Source organism: Branchiostoma lanceolatum, chromosome 13 (genome assembly GCF_035083965.1).
Source record: "Branchiostoma lanceolatum isolate klBraLanc5 chromosome 13, klBraLanc5.hap2, whole genome shotgun sequence".
NCBI lineage: Eukaryota > Metazoa > Chordata > Leptocardii > Amphioxiformes > Branchiostomatidae > Branchiostoma > Branchiostoma lanceolatum.
The window spans coordinates 7,172,636-7,190,977 of record NC_089734.1 but is presented as its reverse complement, the minus strand read 5'-3'; the positions used below and the strand labels follow the sequence as shown (position 1 = coordinate 7,190,977).

Genomic DNA, 18,342 nt, shown 5'->3' with positions numbered 1-18,342 from the left:
CCCTTATGATCCAATGAAAAGCGATCTTTAGGCCAGTAAGTTGAGCTTATCGAGAGAAGCTTATCATGAGTAAATAAAGATTCAGATAAAGAAACAAACAATGTACAAGATAAAAGAAATCAATAAACTAACTCGAATGTCATCCCAAAATGCATTTCAATGAAATAGAAATATTCGAAGTAACAGGTGCTTTGGATAATTCGTATTGAAATATGACCCACTATCATGACATGTTTCCGTCTGAACGATCGTATTACCCAATGATCTTCCAGATACCTCACAGAACTTGATAGGCTGCACGAACGCACGACAATATGTTATGCGTGCTATGCAACAGCAGCATTGCTGCCCCCGATCCTCAAATACCACACATTAACAAGTGCTTGACACATCCATTGATCACTCCACCACGCGGCAGGCGTTGGAACGGAGTGTCGTGACATTTTTGACAACCACGTATTTAATATCTAATTCGATGATTACGCTTTCTGCCTCAACGATACATGTTGTTAAAAATCGAACCGTAGCTAGACTAGTATCTATCGGTTTTAATATAAAAAGCTTGACTTGGTGCATGTGTGTGTGTGTGTGTGTGTGTGTGTGTGTGCGTGTGTGTGTGTGTGTGTGTGTGTGTGTGTGTGTGTGTGTGTGTGTGTGTGTGTGTGTGTGCGTGTCTGCGTGTCTGCGTGCGTGCGTGCATGCGTGCGTGCGTGCCTGCGTGCCTGCGTGTGTGTGTGTGTGTGGTGTACGGCGACTGCAGCGACCTAGTCATTTTGTTGTTCAAATTATCATTGCCATTGGCCCGAGTCTGCAACACCTGATAGAAGCTTCCCATTCTCACACGAAAGTGGTACATGTACAAACAAATGTACTCATCATACAATCTCAGGATGTATACAAGAGCCATAATCTTTAAAATATCTATCGTGTGGTAGATATTTTAGAGATCGGGGGTCTGGTATCCAGGCTAAGCAATTAGGGCTCTGGCATCCAGGCTAGTAATTGCCTGTCAGTCAAAATGATTTCCTGACCCTCGCTACTGCCACAGTATGAAATTCAAATCAAAGAAAGCTGTGTAAACCATCTGTGCTTCAAAGTTTCTTAGTTGTGATGATACGTGCACAGTCATCATTGTGATGAGAATCTTGAGACTCTTGCGATATGTAGTAAGCAGTAGTAATCTATTCATGTATTTATTTCATAAAACACTGAACAAATCGGCCTTGCAGCAAAAACTGAATGGCACTGAAATTCACATTCTTTGTCTAATACAATATACACTACGGAAAAGATTAATCTCACAATACATGTAAATCACATTCATTGTTGTCTACAATATTAATAAAATAATAATATGTACAGACTTATGAAATTCTTCTATCAGCACAATTTTGTTCCTACCTATTTGTGTAAGAAAGATAACCCATCCAGCTGGGAGAGCTTCCTGATGTTCCCATACTGTTGATAAGTCTGGCATACACTATAAAGCCACGACTTTGCTGAGATCCAGTGAAGCCGTTGGCAGTTGTGACCAGCCTTGCGCACGCTCGTACCCAGCGCCGCGAAGAAGCCATAGGTTTAGATCGTGGGCTCAACCAATACACAAAATAAAACTATATGGAATCCACGGCTGTCATTTTGTTTTGTTTTGTGTTTGTCTCAATTACCTTAGCAAATCGTAAGTTGTGTGACTCTTGTGTGCGTCTCTATACAACGTGTGACTGTACACTAGTTAGCTAGTATTTTCTACAGTTACCGAGGCGAAAACAAGACGAAAGTTTACTATTTCGGGGGTAAAATGTTGCCACAATGGTGATACGTTATATCAAAGGGAACTTTAAAATGTACCTAATTTGGTGGCGCTGCGAGGGTGTTAGATTACCCTTCTAGATTGCCGAGAGGGGAGTTATGTCACGGAAGGGAGTTTGCTACGGTAGCGAGTTTGGCCTTCTCCGCAGACGCTGGTAGATTTCCATCCAAGATGGCGCCCGCATATTTAATGAGCCGGTGTTGCCATGCGGGATAATGTATGTAAAGTGCCGACGGAAGCCCGAGCGCGCCCGAGCGCTGGGGGACCCGAGACATAATGATATGCAGCTGCTGTGCTACGTCACGATCTGCCAGAAATAGCACAGCGGAGACACGATCGGGGTATTTCACAACCAAAACAATGGCCGAGCTCCTCTGGCGGCAAAAAGGTGCCAAAATGAAGACATTTGCATTAATAAAAGCCAGTAGATCAAAATCACAACGGTCTGGAAATGGCAGCGAGTGGAGAAAACGTCGGAGAAGGGCTAAAAAACCTGAAAAATACCGCTTGTCGAGCCTCCAGAGAGGGGAGGGTGCCGTGCCCCCACCATGACTGCGACGGCAATGCTGTGTTTTTCCAGAAAGGAGCCGGCCTGGACGTGCACTATCGTTCTAAACACGGCACAAAATCTGACACCACGGCGGAAAAAACAGCGAACCAGAAGCTGAGCCAGCTGTGTTTCGAAGAGATGAAGCAGAGACTGCAAGACCTCGAGGTACGTTTGCAGTTGTGAGGATTTGGATGCAATGGACGAGTTATGCTGAATTTATATCATGCACTGTTAAAGTTATTATAATATTTGCAGTTCGAGGAAGATTTCCAGCAAACAGGGAGACAAGTGCTCTAGGTTACTAAGTGCTATGGGTTTCTAACTGTTGAGTCGTATATAGTTTACTATTTCTATCTAAGACAAAAGTTAAAGGACTTCTTGTTTATTTTCAGACTTCATTAAATAGTATTGTAAAGCCTTGTAATACAGTAACTGCGTTTCGTGTTGAAATTAAGAAATTTGTTGCAAGCCTGATAAAGTTCCCCAATAATGCATGTGCAAGTAGTCATTACTGTGAATAGGCTAATTTTGGACATCTGGAAATCATTTTGAAGAAAAAAAAACTGAAAATGTGTGTGTATAACTGGGTTCTCCAACTTATATATCTGTATACTGTATTTTGATTAAGTAATACTAAAGACATGAACAAAAGTATTTGTACTTGTATTATAATACAAAAGCAAACTCTTGGATAGTACATTGTACTTATGTTTTGTGTCACCTCTTTGTCTTACAGGTAAATGAGCAGGCAGGTGAACAGTTCTCAGTGACAAGCCCAGCACTGTCAACTAAAGTCACTGCAACAAGGCCCGAAGTTGCTGCAAAAAAGGCGGGCATCGTACTCCATGCCGGAGCCTTTCTGAACTCCTTCTCATAGTCATGTGCAGAAGTAGTTCAAGTAGTTAAAATAGTACAACCAGTGTAAATCTCTAACAATACCGTGTCATTACCTGCACACCTTGACATACCATTTTTATGTTATGCGTCCAGAACTAAATGGCAACATTAGCAATGAAAATAAAAATTGAGTTCGCACAAATGCTTCCTTCATACCACTGGTAATTTGAATGATTCCCAGTTAATAGTATGTAAAATGTAACAAATTTCAAATGCAACTATCCCTCTGGTACTATAATACAAAAAACATGTATAACATTGTCAAAGAAATATGTAATACTGTAGAAATGGCCACATGGTACAAAATCTGAAGGGCTACCTATACAATGTCTTCAGTGCTAAAGTCCAATTACAACAGCAAATATGCAGGTAGAAATACCTTGATCTTAATTGCCAAAATTTGCTTACAAATCACCATAAACTTCAATGTTTTCGGACACATAACAATTAAGATGTTTGCCATCACACAAAATGAGAGTAGCCAGACATGAGGTTATCTTGTACACTCAACGGCATTAAACGTTGTTGGTCATAGCAATTTGGGAAGCCTTACAATCAAATGTAATAAATAAAATCACTCTGTGGGCACATTTTCCCTGAACACAGATGGCACTCTTCGTCTATTGGGAAATATGTCATACATCTTTCTTTGGAAGTTGGACCTGACCTTCTCACATCCCTTACTGTACACATCACATCTATCATTAGGTACAAACTTCTGCGTGCCAGTCGAGGGATACATCTTGGCCTTTCGGCGGTCAGGATTATACATTAAAAACTGCTCTTTCAAACAGAACAGGCAAACAAAGATCTGATCTAGTAATGGGGATGGCTCACTGTGCCGTTTTGTATTGTGGACGTCAAAACCACTGCTAGACTTGTAACAGGCTCTCGCGCTACCAACTAGTTGCAAGTTAACATTCAGTCGCTTCAGAGTCTTAAGGGTGGTTTGACCGGAACAGTACTGTTTCAATGGTGTGTTAGTTGGAGTCGTTGTGGATGGTGACTGTTCCGGTAGAAACCTGGCCAGTGGTTTGTCATCATCCGACGATGTCTCACTGTCATCCAGAAGACACCTGGCCAGGAGTCTGTCATCATCAGATGACTCACCGTCCGCCATTTCTGCAAGCAAAAACTTTTGGTTACTGTGTGTAAATGCTGACAAGTTGGACTGATACAAACTTAATATAACATCAAATACTAACTTACTTTTGCCTAGCTATGTTGGTCGTGATGGGCCCCTTACTTGAGTTAACAAAGGCTAAGAACTGAAATGTTTTATTCCATGCACTTAAATAAAAAGAATAATCTATATACTTGCATACAATATCAGTACCTTTACATAGGTTACCATTTAAACCCAATGGGTTCAGATAAAAAACTGTTTACATAATAGGTTAATTGACTCCACTATTGGATGGGGCTGTTTCTGCCAATTAAAAGGTTTTATCCTTCTACAATTTACTGATGAAGAGTATTGAAAATATTTGTTCTATAAATGCTCTAAAATCTAGTTTCATGATGGGTTATATAACACCCCAGTCAACAATTATTGCATTTAAAAGAAATCATCTCAAATTCTTGCTGAACAAAATACACATAAAATGGCAATTGTACCCAGTAATTTGAGCCCTGGAGGCATATCAGTGCATGAAAACCACAATGAAATGTAGCATTAACACAGGATGCAATATAAAACTTGTAGGAGTTGTTTAAAACACACGAAAACGTATAAGTTTCCATTTCAGGCATCCCACGCGTGGCGTTGCCAAAAACACCCCCCCCCCCCCGCAACAAACACGCGAAACTACGAATTTGCCACATCGTCACACCAATGAAAATCACAGTTATGGAGAAATTGGAAATCGCCACACAATCTATGTACATCAGAGGACATATTGATAAAATATCCAGAACGGGAAGTATGTTATGCCAGTGAAATTTGGCGATAAACGAGGCCAAAAATTTTCAAGAGCGTCAACAACACGGCGGCCATCTTTTCCCACAAAAATCATACAAGTTTAGCCTGCCGCTGTCAACTAATTTCATATAAATACTCGGCAATTTTGTACCGACGCTAAGAACTGGTCAACATACTATAGAAACAAATAGATATAACTGGGTTGATTTTCCATTTGAAGTAATAACAACGAGTTGAAACGCGTACATAAATAATTTGCATAAATCAAGACAAATTTTCCACAATTTTCAGATCGAATTTACAAACCATCCAATGTTATCTCGATACATCTGTTCCTTGTTGCAACGACCTTACGTACCAAAGAAAGCAGGCATAGATTTTCATAGCAGTCAGATATCGATAACATGCAGAAAACTTACCTCAAAACTTGGGGACTGTCGTGCAGAAATCGGAGCTCTCGTACAGTGAAATCTGGCAGCGTCGATCCACACATACATTCACGTCCCCAGGATACTACCGTCCTCCCAGCATGCTTCGCGCACCAAAAATACGCTCTCTGTCCCAGGGCTGTCTTTGCGAACAAACCGCTATAGTAGCCCTCATGCGGCCAAAAAGTGAATTGCATAAATGACTCGCACTCGCATATTCAGTGGAACAAGTCAATTTATTACGACGCTGTGAAGGAGCGTGAGCCTTGCGTCCTGCCGAAAATGAAGCTCTTCGTCGCGCTCTTGGCTGTCGGGCTGCCTGCCCTGGCCGCCGCCCACTCCTGGATCGTCTGTACGGACTACCTGGAGAACAACGGCTGGTACTGGGACGAGGCCAAGTGCAGGGGATGGCCACGAGCTGCCACAAGGTAAAACCTGTTTATCACCGGGTTGTTTTTAACTGAAAATTTGCCTCCAAATTTTGAAGTGAATCGTTATCGTCCTCAATATTCATTTGACTAGTATGCATGGGGGTTTATTTGTCGATTTTCATGTCAGGAAGAATTCGAAGCTAAATATCATTTCAGTTCGGTTTCCGCTCTCTCAAGATCTTCAATAACGACGGTATTTGTGATGGTATGATTGTTGGAAGATATCTTAAAATACAACCAATTTTGTACGTTCCCCTCAAACGTTTGTTAATTGTCGACACTTCACAGATAGCTTCACAATCAACATTTCAGGTTCAACCTTCGCCTCGGAAAGTTTGGGGCGACTAATAGTTACACTCACCGCCTTGACAACCATCCTGAGGAAAGGGCTCTGTGTAAGATAAGTAGAGATGACGACAGGTGGTACGAGGATGCCCCCATGGCTGCCTACTACCTGGGGCAGAAGGTCGTCCTTCCTCATCCCGCAAATGTAAGACATTCGAAATTCTCTGGCGGTTGTTTCGGAATGTCTGTATCGTTATGATTATATTTTATATGGAGAAAACTAGAAGATCCTCTCCTGACATCAAGGTCCGGAGTGTTAGAAGGCGTTGTAGAAGTGAGTGGTTGAGATATCCGATTTCATGACCAATTTGAAGGTCGTCAGAATTCGTATTTTGATTTGTGTTTTAAAATGTTTGTTTGTATGCCATGCTGTTCGTTATCACCTCTAACACTTCAAACGATTCTCGAAACTCTAGAATCATGTGGCGGAATCCAGGTGTAGAGGGAGGGCCACAATAGACTGGGAGAACCTAATGTTTGTGGTGGACGGAGACGAGGACCCCTGCTGTATCAACTCTACCAAACTCATCCAAATCATGGACATGGGAGTGTCACCATACGGTAGTGTACTCATGAATCGTTTTCTTCCCCTACTCGATTCACAAGTCGCCTAATGAAAGCGGCAGAGGAATCGGATTTAGTAGCCAGTTTGTTTATCTTGTATGTGACATGCAGGACGTGATCTTCCCGATGAGGTGCTGTCCACCTACCCGAAGCCCGGTTTCCAGAACGTGCCGAAGTTCTGTGAGGATCCTGAAGACGCCATGGGGACTTACAACTTCACCGTCCCGATGGACTTGCAACCAGGTCAGATCAATGTTTACCATCCACAATCAATAATACTAGCGGCTTCTACTTCACTGTTCTGTTTTCAAAGACCTGCGATCCTTATACCTGTTACTCCACAATTCAGGCCGCCACACTTTCGTCTGGAAGTGGATCCGCGATCCTGCCGTCAACCCCTTCACCACCTGCTGGGAGGCTGACGTGTTCGCCACAAAGACAGAGAGAGACGCGCACTACATAGCCACGGTACGTTTACCTTTTACTAAAAGGACTTTCTTTACATCAAACTACAAGGTAAATCAAGTGAAGACACCACACGAAGAGTATTGCTAATAGCAAAATGTGACCAGCTTCGCGGTTTGTCAGGTTTTTGCTATAGATTGTTTATGAGATTCAGACATCAATGCACAACATTACATCATATTTTCTATGAATATGGACAACTTTTACATCAAAGTAAGAGTCCATTATATATTTCAAGAGTAAGTTATTTCTAGTTCCACCACTACAGACCATGTATTTGTTAAGTTATTCATGTTCCTTATCTACAGGGTCGCTCCACCGAAGACGCGTGGGACTTCTACCAAATCCACAACATCGTGGACGGTGTGATCATGGACCCGGTGGACCCATCCGTAAACGAGGTCATCACTGGATGAGGACAAAACGAAAAACAAACGAATAGACATACAGCTGTCTATGGTAGCAAATTAAAGTTTCTCATGATCAGTCTAAATCATGTGACTCGTGTGGTGGTTATAATTCAGTGCCTATAAACGCCTCATTTCTTTGTTTGGATACCCTGAGTTCCTACAGGCTACTAGTATACAAATAAAAGATATCTCGCCCCTCCTATGTTTATATGCCCTACATAAAAGCTGTTGCGTAAAAGGTAAATATTCTTTCCGGCATTTTTGTACTGCATGCCAGCAAAGAGGGACGTATACATATCCATGAACCGTGACCTATATCTGAAATGTTTGGGCCCTCCTTAAGTGCCATCATCCACTTGACGTCAACAAAGATAAGGGGGGTGGTCTCTTTCTTTATCTATATCATTCTTCACACATTGAGCATAGCAGCAATCAGGCCGCTAGGTGTGACAGGCCGTTCAGTGAAATATAACCAGCTGCTACCGCGCAGCGTGCCTGCAAAGCTGGTGTGTTACGCCGAATAGCGGTTATACCGGCTATATAGATACAGATGTACAGATAACAGACGCTGCCAAATGCACTCAGCTCATGAGGATGACATTGACTTCACATTTACATTTTTGTCTCTTATTGTAACAATATCACGAGCAAGGAAGACTGTTCCACAGTTCTACAATTGTAGGTCAGGAAGGTCTTTTATAGGCGACACTACAATGACAGTATGAGAGACAGTAGGTCTCTATACAGTGTTCTTGTGTACGGAACGTGACTCCTGTGTCACGTGAAGAATCGAATGCGTTTCTGTTTTGGGACTTTGTACTGGTGCTTGTTCACATATTAGTATTTTTTGTGTGATAACGTTATCCCTCGACACAAAAATGGAACAAACAAACATACAAATTATTCCACCTCAGGCTGTATGTAAGAGCCACTGTTGCCTGCCTGTAAAATGAACCCGATTTTCCTAACACTCGCTGATGCAGGTATGAACTTTGATTAAAAGAAACATGGTTGCATAAACAATACATGGCTTGAAGCTTCATGGCTGTGGTGATGTATGCACAACCATCGTTGAGATGAGAGTCTTGAGACCTTTGGTATGACTTAAGTAATGGTTCTGTCAGCACAACATCTTTCCCATCTGTCAATATGTAACAAAATCCATCCAGGTGCGAAAGCTTCCTGATGTTCTCATATAGTTGATAAGTCTGGCATACACTATAAAGTCACGACTTTGCTGAGATCCAGTGTCAGTGAAGCCGTTGGCAGTTGTGACCAGCCTTGCGTCCTGCCGAAAATGAAGCTCTTCGTCGCGCTCTTGGCTGTCGGGCTGCCTGCCCTGGCCGCCGCCCACTCCTGGATCGTCTGTACGGACTACCTGGAGAACAACGGCTGGTACTGGAACGAGGCCAAGTGTCGGGGATGGCCACGAGCTGCCACAAGGTAGAACTTGTTTCTAACTGGGTTGTTTTTAACATAAGTTCAAAGTTTGTGTATCATCGTCGTCCTCAATACTAATTTGACTAGTATGTATAAGGGTTTGACGAATTCGAAATTTAACATTTAATTTAGGTTTTCACTCTTTTATGGTTTAATTTATTAAACTACTTTCGAATACAACAATTTTTGTACGCTACCCTGAGACGTTTGTCAGCATAAACGTTAAGTTATATAACGACACAATATCTATATTTCAGGTACAACCTTCGTTTTGGAAAGTTCGGGGCGACTAATACTTACACTCACCGCCTTGACAACCATCCTGAGGAAAGGGGTTTATGTAAGACAAGCAGAGATGACGACAGGTCGTACGACGCTGACACCCCCATGGCTGCCTACTACCTGGGGCAGAAGGTCGTCCTCCCTCATCCCGCCAATGTAAGAATGCTTTGATAATTCTCTGGAGGCTGTTGCCGTATGTTTGTAAAGTTCATAGTCTAATGATAAAGCCACTCCTAACGGCGCGGTCCGGAATGTTGGACGCATGACAGAACTGAGTAGGCCATGGGTCAGACACCGGATGTCAGGGCCAAATTGACGGTCGAAATTCGTATTTTCATTTATGTCTGTACAAACGTTATTAAAAAGTTAAAAGAATAACATATTAACATACCAACAATATGTTATTCTACCAACACAGATTAGCTGTCACTGTAACAGTTTAATGATGTTTAAGACTTCTTACACTTAAAACTGTTCTCTTCACTCTAGAACCATGTGGCGGAATCCAAGTGCAGCTACAGAGCCATTGTCGACACCGAGAACCTGATGTTTGTGGTGGACGGAGACGAGGACCCCTGCTGTATCAACTCTACCAAACTCATCCAAATCATGGACATGGGGGTGTCTCCTTATGGTTCGTATGGTATCAATATTTATGAATCGCTTTCTGTCGCTTACTTGATCAGTCAAGAGTCGTCTTAGGACCTGTCTAATGGAAACCGTAAGGACATTGAATTTACGAGTCAGTCAGTAGCCAGTTTCATAATATTGTATGTGATATGCAGGACGTGAGCTTTCCGATGAGGTGCTGTCCACCTACCCAAAGCCCGGCTTCCAAAACGTGCCTAAGTTCTGTGAGGATCCTGAAGACTCCATGGGGACCTACAACTTCACCGTCCCGATGGACTTACAACCAGGTCATGCCCTTCTAAATTTAATGCTCTATATGCATATCGAAATTACTAGTGTTTCTTCGAGCCATTCTTGTCTCATACCTCACTTCTATGTTTTTAAAGTCTTCTTTTCAAAATTTTTATACCTGTCATGCAACAATTCAGGCCGTCACACCTTCGTATGGAAGTGGATCCGCTCTCCTACAGTGGCCCCATTCACCACCTGCTGGGAGGCGGACGTGTTCGCCACCAAGTCGGAGAGAGACGCCTTGTACTTGGCCACGGTAATCTTTCCCTTTCTTGATCTATCCCGAATCTTGACCTTTGTCGAATCTTGGCCTTCCTGTGTCCCGAAAAGGCTCTTTCAAACTCAATCTGCAAGGCTAATCAAGTGAAGAAACCACTGAAAGAGTATTGCTTATAGCAAGGTGTAACCGGTCTCACGGTTTGCCAGGTTTTTGCTACCGATTGGTAAAGACATTCAAACGTCAATACCTACCTAGTCCCTTGACCTCCCGATGTTAATGCCGAATTCTACATCACATTTGCTGTAATAGGAACTAACAGGTTGACTTTCACAACAAGGTAAGAAACAACAATGGGACTGCATTCTGACAGTTCATTATATATATTTCAAGACTATAGACCATGTGTTTTGTTACGTGATGCATGTTTCTTATCTACAGGGTCGCTCCACCGAAGACGCGTGGGATTTCTACCAAATCCACAACATCGTGGACGGTGTGATTATGGACCCGGTGGACCCGTCCATCAACGAGGTCATCACTGGATGAGGACAAAACGAAAAACAAGCGAAAACACATACAGCTGCCTATGGTAGCAAAATAAAGTTTATCAGTCTAAATCACGCGACTCGTGTGGTTGTTATAGTCAATGCCTATAAACCCCTTATTTCTTTGTTTAGATAGGCTTACTTCATACAGGCTAGTAATATTTTTAAAAAAGGTATCATGCCGCTCCTATGTTTGTATACCCTACATAAAGGTTGTTGCGTAAAAGGTAAATATCATTTTCGGTATGCATATATTTGTATTGCTTGCCGCACAAATAGCCATGACCCGTGACCTATATCGGAAATTTTTGGGCTCTCTTCACGTGCCATCATCGCATTGATAAAGCAACGAAACAGGGCGGGGCGCCAAATTATCTCTCTTTATCGACATGTATATCATTCTTCACAGCATGACAGTAGTCCTGAGAGATCCAGGCTCTGGCAGTGTACACTGAGGAATACATTGCCATAACATTTGCATTTCTGTCTGTCATTGTAATAACATCATGAGGTAGTCTGTTCCAAACTTCAAACGTACTACTACTAGTACTAGGTAAAGAGGGTCTTTTGTGGATGACACTGGCGTGACAGTGTGAGAGACAGAATGTCTCTAGAGTGTCCTTGTTAATGGAACGTGACTGCTGTGTCACGTACCACATGTGTTTGTGTTTGTTTTCTCTTAAGTATATTCTTGTGTAGTATAGCTATTACTCAGACTCTCCGGCATTGTCGATGCAGTGGCTGAAGGCGTGTCGGATTCATTGGGCAGCTGCTAACCTCTGCTAAACCATTCATGGTTCAGAGTTTCGTGGCTGCGATGATTGGCTGCAAACCAATCGTTGAGATGAGAGTCTTGGGACCTTTGATATGACTTATGTAATGGTTCTGTACTATCTGCACAACATCTCTCCCATCTGTCAATACAATGTATCTAAGAATGTTCATCCAGGTGCGAAAGCTTCCTGATGCTCCCACAATGTTGATAAGTCTGGCATACATTATAAAACCACGACTTTGCTGAGATCCAATGAAGCCGTTGGCAGTTGTGAGCAGCTCTACGTCCTGCCGAAAATGAAGCTCTTCGTCGCGCTCTTGGCTGTCGGGCTGCCTGCCCTGGCCGCCGCCCACTCCTGGATCGTCTGTACGGACTACCTGGAGAACAACGGCTGGTACTGGGACGAGGCTAAGTGCAGGGGGTGGCCACGAGCTGCCACAAGGTAAAACCTGTTTATCACCCGGCTATTTTTAGCTGACAATTTGTCTCCAATTTTGTGCACTGTTGTCATTCATATGCGGATTTTAACATCGGGACAAATTCAAAGCTAAACATTTCAGATCTGAGGGTTTCTATCTACTACGGGTTGAAAGTGATTTCAAATTTTGAACGTTTTCCTGAGATAGGTTGTCAGCATAAGCGACTTATCCCAATTCCAGGTTCAACATTCGTTTCGGAGTGTTCGGAACGCAAAACAACTACACGTGGCGTCTTGACAACCACCCCGAGGAAAAGGCTCTGTGTAAGAAAAACCGGAATGACGACAAGTGGTACGACTCTGACACCCCCATGGCTGCCTACTACCTGGGGCAGAAGGTCGTCCTTCCTCATCCCGCCAATGTAAGACATGTTTTTTTGTAACTTGCCTGGGGGGTATTTCGGTATGTTTGTAATGTTATGATAAAAGTTCGATAATAGACCCTTTCCTACGTCATGGTCCGGAATGTTGGACGCATGACAGACGCCAGTGGGCCATGGGTCAGGCAGCCGGTATCACGACAAATTTGATGATCGAAATTCTTACAATATGTTTCTACCAACAGAGATGAGCTAACACGCAACATATATTACAGTTTAATATTGTCTGTTTGTTTGTTTGTTCGTTCATTTGCTTTTTTCTGCTCGTAACACTACTAGAACTTAAAAATGCTCTCTAAACTCTAGAATCACGTGGCGGAATCCAAGTGCAGAAATAGGGCCACAATTGACTGGGAGAACCTGATGTTTGTGGTGGACGGAGACAAGGACCCCTGCTGTATCAACTCTACCGAACTCATCCAAATCATGGACATGGGGGTGTCACCATACGGTACGTGGTCTACTTATGAATCGCTTTCTCTCCCTTAAGCCCCCCCCCCCTCACTGGACCCGCGGCATGCTGGCGGTGTCGCTGCAGCCGATCTAATTGTACGTTTTGAATGATATTCCCATTATAAAGGCAAGGGTAACACAGATCCAGTTTAGGACGCAGCGACGTCGCCAGTGTGCCGCGGATCCAGTGAGAGGGGGACTTTACTCGATTCACATGTCGTCTTGTCTATTGAAAACGGCAGAGAAAGTCAATTTGCAAGTCAATCAGTGGTCAGTTTCTACACCTTGTTTTGACATATGCAGGAGCTGATCTTCCCGATGAGGTGCTGTCCACCTACCCGAAGCCCGGCTTTCAGAACGTGCCTAAGTTCTGTGAGGATCCTGAAGACGCCATGGGGACCTACAACTTCACCGTCCCGATGGACTTACAACCAGGTCATAATGTTTCCCTTTCAAATCTATTGCTCTCTCGACAAATCAAAATTACTCATGTTTACCTTGTTTAACGTACCTCTCTTGCCTTATACTTCACTTCTCTGTCTTCAAAGACTTGCTTTTGAAAAGCTTTATACGTGTTGCGCCACAATTCAGGCCGCCACACCTTCGTCTGGAAATGGATCCGCGATCCTGCCGTCAACCCCTTCACCACCTGCTGGGAGGCTGACGTGTTCGCCACCAAGGCGGAGAGAGACGCGCACTACATAGCCACGGTAATATTATAATTTACGCTGAGGACTTTTTGAATTCAAACTACAAGGCAAATCAACTGGAGACACCACACGAAGAGTAATGTCAATAGCAAGATGTAACCTGCTTTGCGGTTTGTCAGGTTTTTGCTATAGATTGGTTATGAGATTCAGACATCAATGCACAATATTATATCACATTGCAATGAATATGGACTTGACTTTTACAGCAAAGTAAGAGTCCATCATATATTTCAAGAGTGATTTATTTCTAGTTCCACCTCTACAGACCACGTATTTCTAAGTTATGCTTAAGCTTGTTTCTTATTTACAGGGTCGGTCAACCGAAGACGCGTGGGACTTCTATCAAATCCACAACATCGTGGACGGGATGATTATGGACCCGGTTGACCCGTCCATTAACGAGATCATCACTGGATGAGACGAAACAAAAAAACGAATGCACATACCTCTGACAGAAAATTATCAACGTTTCAACTATGTGAAATGAAAATAAAGTTTCTCAGTTTAAATCACCTCACTCGTGTGTTAGTTTAGATTCAGCACCTATTATAGAAATAAGGCCAATAGGGTGTTGTTGTGGTGTCCCTGATACCATGCATCTATAAATAGGGGGCCGTGAGTCTGTGATAGTGTGATGGATGTTGTCCTACTGGCACTATTGGCTGGTGTTTTTTGTCAGGCTCTTATACAATAAAAAACCGACTCACGGCCCCCTGTTCATAGGTGCATGGTATCAGGGACACCACAAGTCAAAACACCTTATATCATTGTTTAAACAGGCTTTCGTCATACCTGGGCCACGATAACGTTCTATACAGGTGTTCTGGACCGGGCGATATTAACTGTTTACCGGCATTCCACGGGCTTCTACTTGTATCCTACGCGCTTCCATAGAGTAACTCGAACAAGTAATTGTAACAAGTACGTAGTATGAAGTTTAAATAAAAGAAACTTATATGTGGTTCGTCTTGGCTCGAATGATATGTGCACAGCCATCATTGAGATGAGAGCATTGATACCTTTAATATGACTTACATGTATGTCAAGGCTCTGTCAGCACAACTTCGTTCCCAGCTATTCATTTCTCTATTCATTTATTGGTTTGGGATGCCCAACCAGCCTGTGGCTATTGAATTATAAAAGGGGCTGACCTGTCAACAAAGGCAATATTATGGAATAAGACACAAACAAAATGCCAATTAATAACAATTCCGAGCTATTTATGTACCCAAAAAACTAGCCAGGTGCGAAAGCTTCCTGCTGTTCTCACCATGTAGAAAAGTCTAGCACACATATATAACGCACGACTTTGCAGAGACGCCTAGAGACTCTTGGCAGTTGTGAGCAGCTTTGCGCCCTGCCGAAAATGAAGCTCTTCGTCGCGCTCTTGGCTGTCGGGCTGCCTGCCCTGGTCGCCGCCCACTCCTGGATCGTCTGTACGGACTACCTGGAGAACAACGGCTGGTACTGGGACCAGGCCAAGTGTCGGGGATGGCCACGAGCTGCCACATTGTGAGATTTTTTTCCCATAATACGATATCATGCTACCGATTGAAGTATGTATATTGCCCTTGTTCCTTGATATTTCAAATCTCTGAATGGAAAATTGTTGTCGCCAGGTTCCTTTTGGAGTAGGTTTGTAGTAAGTAACTACAGCCATCACCGTGGTCACCACAGAACTCTTTACCTAAAACGAGGAGGTTAAAGAGGGATATTTTAACCTCCTTGCACAAATTAAATGTATCAAGTATTCGCCACAAAACATAAGTCTTAATTTTACCATATGGTCGTCAATGGGGTTCCAGGCGCGCAAATTGTTATGATATTATGCGTTCACAAGATAGAGCTATGTCACAATCAAGTCTGCCCTCCTATTTCATTCAGTTACAACCTTCGGTTTGGAACATTCGGGACGCATAACAACTACACATGGCGGCTGGACAACCACCCAGAGGAGCGGGCTCTGTGTAAAGTGTCCCGAAACGACGACCGCCGTTACAGCGAAGAAACCCCCATGGCTGCCTACTACCTGGGCCAGGAGGTCGTTCTGACTCACCCGGCAAACGTAAGCTATTTTTCTTTCCAATCAAGACTATTCCCATGTTTGTTTGTTTTGCTGCTGTTTAGGTACGTGTCTACATTATTTTCGTCACTCTAGAACCACGTGGCGGAATCCAAGTGTAGATGGAGGAACACCATGGACTGGGAGAACCTGATGTTTGTGGTGGACGGAGACGAGGACCCCTGCTGTATCGACTCTACCAAACTCATCCAAATCATGGACATGGGGGCGTCGCCATATGGTACGTCGTAGTACTCATGAATCGTTCTCTGTCTTGCAATCATTTCTTTCACAAGGGGTCTAATAGGCACTTTAGGGTTGTTATTGTTCAATACGGTCAGTCTGCAAGGAAACCTACTGCCTTTTTTCACCTTTTTTGTGATACATCCCGTGATGTAGGGCGTGAGCTTACCGATGAGGTTCTTGCCACCTACCCAAAACCCGGCTTCCAAAATGTCCCCAAGTTCTGCGAGGATCCTGAGGACGCCATGGGGACCTACAACTTCACCGTCCCGATGGACATGCAACCAGGTCATGTACACTCGCAATGGTCGCTACTTTATTGGCAAATAGTCCGTAGATGTGTCTTTTTTGTTATCGCGTCTCACACGGTTTGTGCTTTGTTGTGTGTTTTATCATTTGCCTTACTGGCTTTTTCAAGTTTTGTCCTCAGTGAATAAACAACATGTTCCCATGCATTTCTAATAGAACAAGTTTCCCCTTTAGGCCGCCATATCTTCGTCTGGAAGTGGATCCGCGATCCTACCGTCAACCCCTTTACCACCTGCTGGGAGGCTGACGTGTTCGCCACCAAGGCGGAGAGAGACGCGCACTACCTGGCCACGGTAATCTTTACCTTTCTTGATCTTTTCCTAATGGGCAGGATCCCTTTCAGAATCAGAATAGAAGGCAAATGGGGTGCAACCCTACTCGAAGAGTATTTCTCATTGCTGTAAAGGTTTTACACGTTATTTCCGTACACAATATAAAGCACTCGCCAACAAGCTTTCGGCCCCCTGACCCTTCTCAAGTTGAAATGACCCGAAGCCAGAGTAATCTTCAAGAAGATCTATAGGTGACAAAGACCGTATCCAACTGGCAAAAGGAGTTTTCATAGCCACCCGTTAGATCTGCTTGGAGATTAAAGCCAGAGTGTTGCTTTGCGGTTTGTCAAGTTTTCACTATAGATTGGTTACGGAATTCAGACGTCATGATCAGTGTACACTCCTATGTCACTGTGCTTTGTGTACATGTACGGACTCAAGGGTTCCGTCTCTTTCACGAGCACGTCAGCGTAAGAAGAACCAACTTAACTGCACACTGAGTGTTCTGATACCATCATAGACTGTAATTATTGAGCTAATGTTTGTTTCTTACCAAACAGGGTCGTTCTACCGAGGACATGTGGGATTTCTACAAAGTCCACAACATCGTGGACGGTGTGATTATGGACCCGGTGGACCCGTCCATCAACGAGATCATCACTGGATGAGACAAAACAAACAAACGAATACACATACAGCTGCCTATGGTAGCAAATTAAAGTTTATCAGTCTAAATCACGCCACTAGTCTGATGTTTATGATTCAGTACCTGTAAATATGCAAATTGAGTCACTTTATGGCGCCTATGATGATGAGTTGTTCGGCCATAATAATGATATGTTGAAGCCGTAATGAAGTCACACGTTTGGTGGCGCTGCTTCCTGCCCTGGCGCTGCTTCCTGCCCTGCCCTGGCCCTGCCCACGCCTGGATACGTCCTCGGTTACGATAATTAAGTAGGGAAGTGTGTATTTCACTTTGGGTACACATGACGCAACGGATGTAGAAAACTGGAGCGCTTTAGCGACCTGTGGAGCCTGGTAGAGGCTAATGGACGTATGGACGGACGACAACTGGTGACAAGTTGTGTTACACTTGACTTTTTAATGGGAATAGCATGCAAAGCGTGCAAGTAGGACTAAAAAGACAACAAAACACACAAAGCGTAAAAAGATTCATTTTTGTCGATGAAATTCGTTGAGCGCTCTGTCAAATCGCCCACTCGCAGCGAGGTCACCAACGACGAATATGTGTATTTCATTTATAAGATTATTAATGAACATGCGGCGGCTGGTACGGAGATAATTTAAGTGGAAGAGCGATGCGGTGAGGCCCTGTATAGACCACTTTAAGTGAAGTAGTCTTAAATGGTTCAGCATTGTCAGATGAATATACTACTTGCTTTATTCATTATCATATGAACGAGGACCTGT

At 43.4% G+C, this 18,342-nt stretch overlaps 4 protein-coding genes and 1 long non-coding RNA gene across 5 annotated transcripts; 4 read left to right on the top strand and 1 right to left on the bottom strand.

Annotated features, from left to right (window-relative positions):
- The first annotated feature begins 1,439 nt into the window (after positions 1–1,439).
- Positions 1,440–7,904, top strand: LOC136446886 (uncharacterized). Its single transcript, XM_066445533.1, has 7 exons — positions 1,440–1,536; positions 5,872–6,034; positions 6,350–6,527; positions 6,799–6,943; positions 7,058–7,189; positions 7,296–7,414; positions 7,720–7,904. The coding sequence occupies exons 2-7, from the start codon at positions 5,889–5,891 to the stop codon at positions 7,825–7,827; spliced, it is 828 nt and encodes a 275-aa protein (XP_066301630.1). The 5' UTR covers positions 1,440–1,536; positions 5,872–5,888; the 3' UTR covers positions 7,828–7,904.
- On the bottom strand, positions 3,003–5,869 carry LOC136446891 (uncharacterized). Its single transcript, XR_010757663.1, has 2 exons — positions 5,598–5,869; positions 3,003–4,379 (listed from the first exon to the last, which is right to left on the bottom strand). It is a non-coding gene; the product is annotated as an uncharacterized lncRNA (long non-coding RNA).
- Positions 7,905–9,059: 1,155 nt separating the features above from the next.
- Positions 9,060–11,304, top strand: LOC136446881 (uncharacterized). Its single transcript, XM_066445527.1, has 6 exons — positions 9,060–9,264; positions 9,519–9,699; positions 10,033–10,177; positions 10,329–10,460; positions 10,602–10,720; positions 11,123–11,304. The coding sequence occupies exons 1-6, from the start codon at positions 9,119–9,121 to the stop codon at positions 11,228–11,230; spliced, it is 831 nt and encodes a 276-aa protein (XP_066301624.1). The 5' UTR covers positions 9,060–9,118; the 3' UTR covers positions 11,231–11,304.
- A 937-nt stretch (positions 11,305–12,241) lies between these two features.
- On the top strand, positions 12,242–14,537 carry LOC136446883 (uncharacterized). Its single transcript, XM_066445531.1, has 6 exons — positions 12,242–12,446; positions 12,664–12,844; positions 13,169–13,313; positions 13,619–13,750; positions 13,907–14,025; positions 14,336–14,537. The coding sequence occupies exons 1-6, from the start codon at positions 12,301–12,303 to the stop codon at positions 14,441–14,443; spliced, it is 831 nt and encodes a 276-aa protein (XP_066301628.1). The 5' UTR covers positions 12,242–12,300; the 3' UTR covers positions 14,444–14,537.
- A 778-nt stretch (positions 14,538–15,315) lies between these two features.
- Positions 15,316–17,649, top strand: LOC136446885 (uncharacterized). The gene is made up of 6 exons (XM_066445532.1): positions 15,316–15,537; positions 15,910–16,090; positions 16,184–16,328; positions 16,487–16,618; positions 16,814–16,932; positions 17,472–17,649. Exons 1-6 carry the CDS (start codon positions 15,392–15,394, stop codon positions 17,577–17,579), a joined length of 831 nt encoding a protein of 276 aa, XP_066301629.1. The 5' UTR covers positions 15,316–15,391; the 3' UTR covers positions 17,580–17,649.
- The last annotated feature ends 693 nt before the right edge of the window (positions 17,650–18,342 follow it).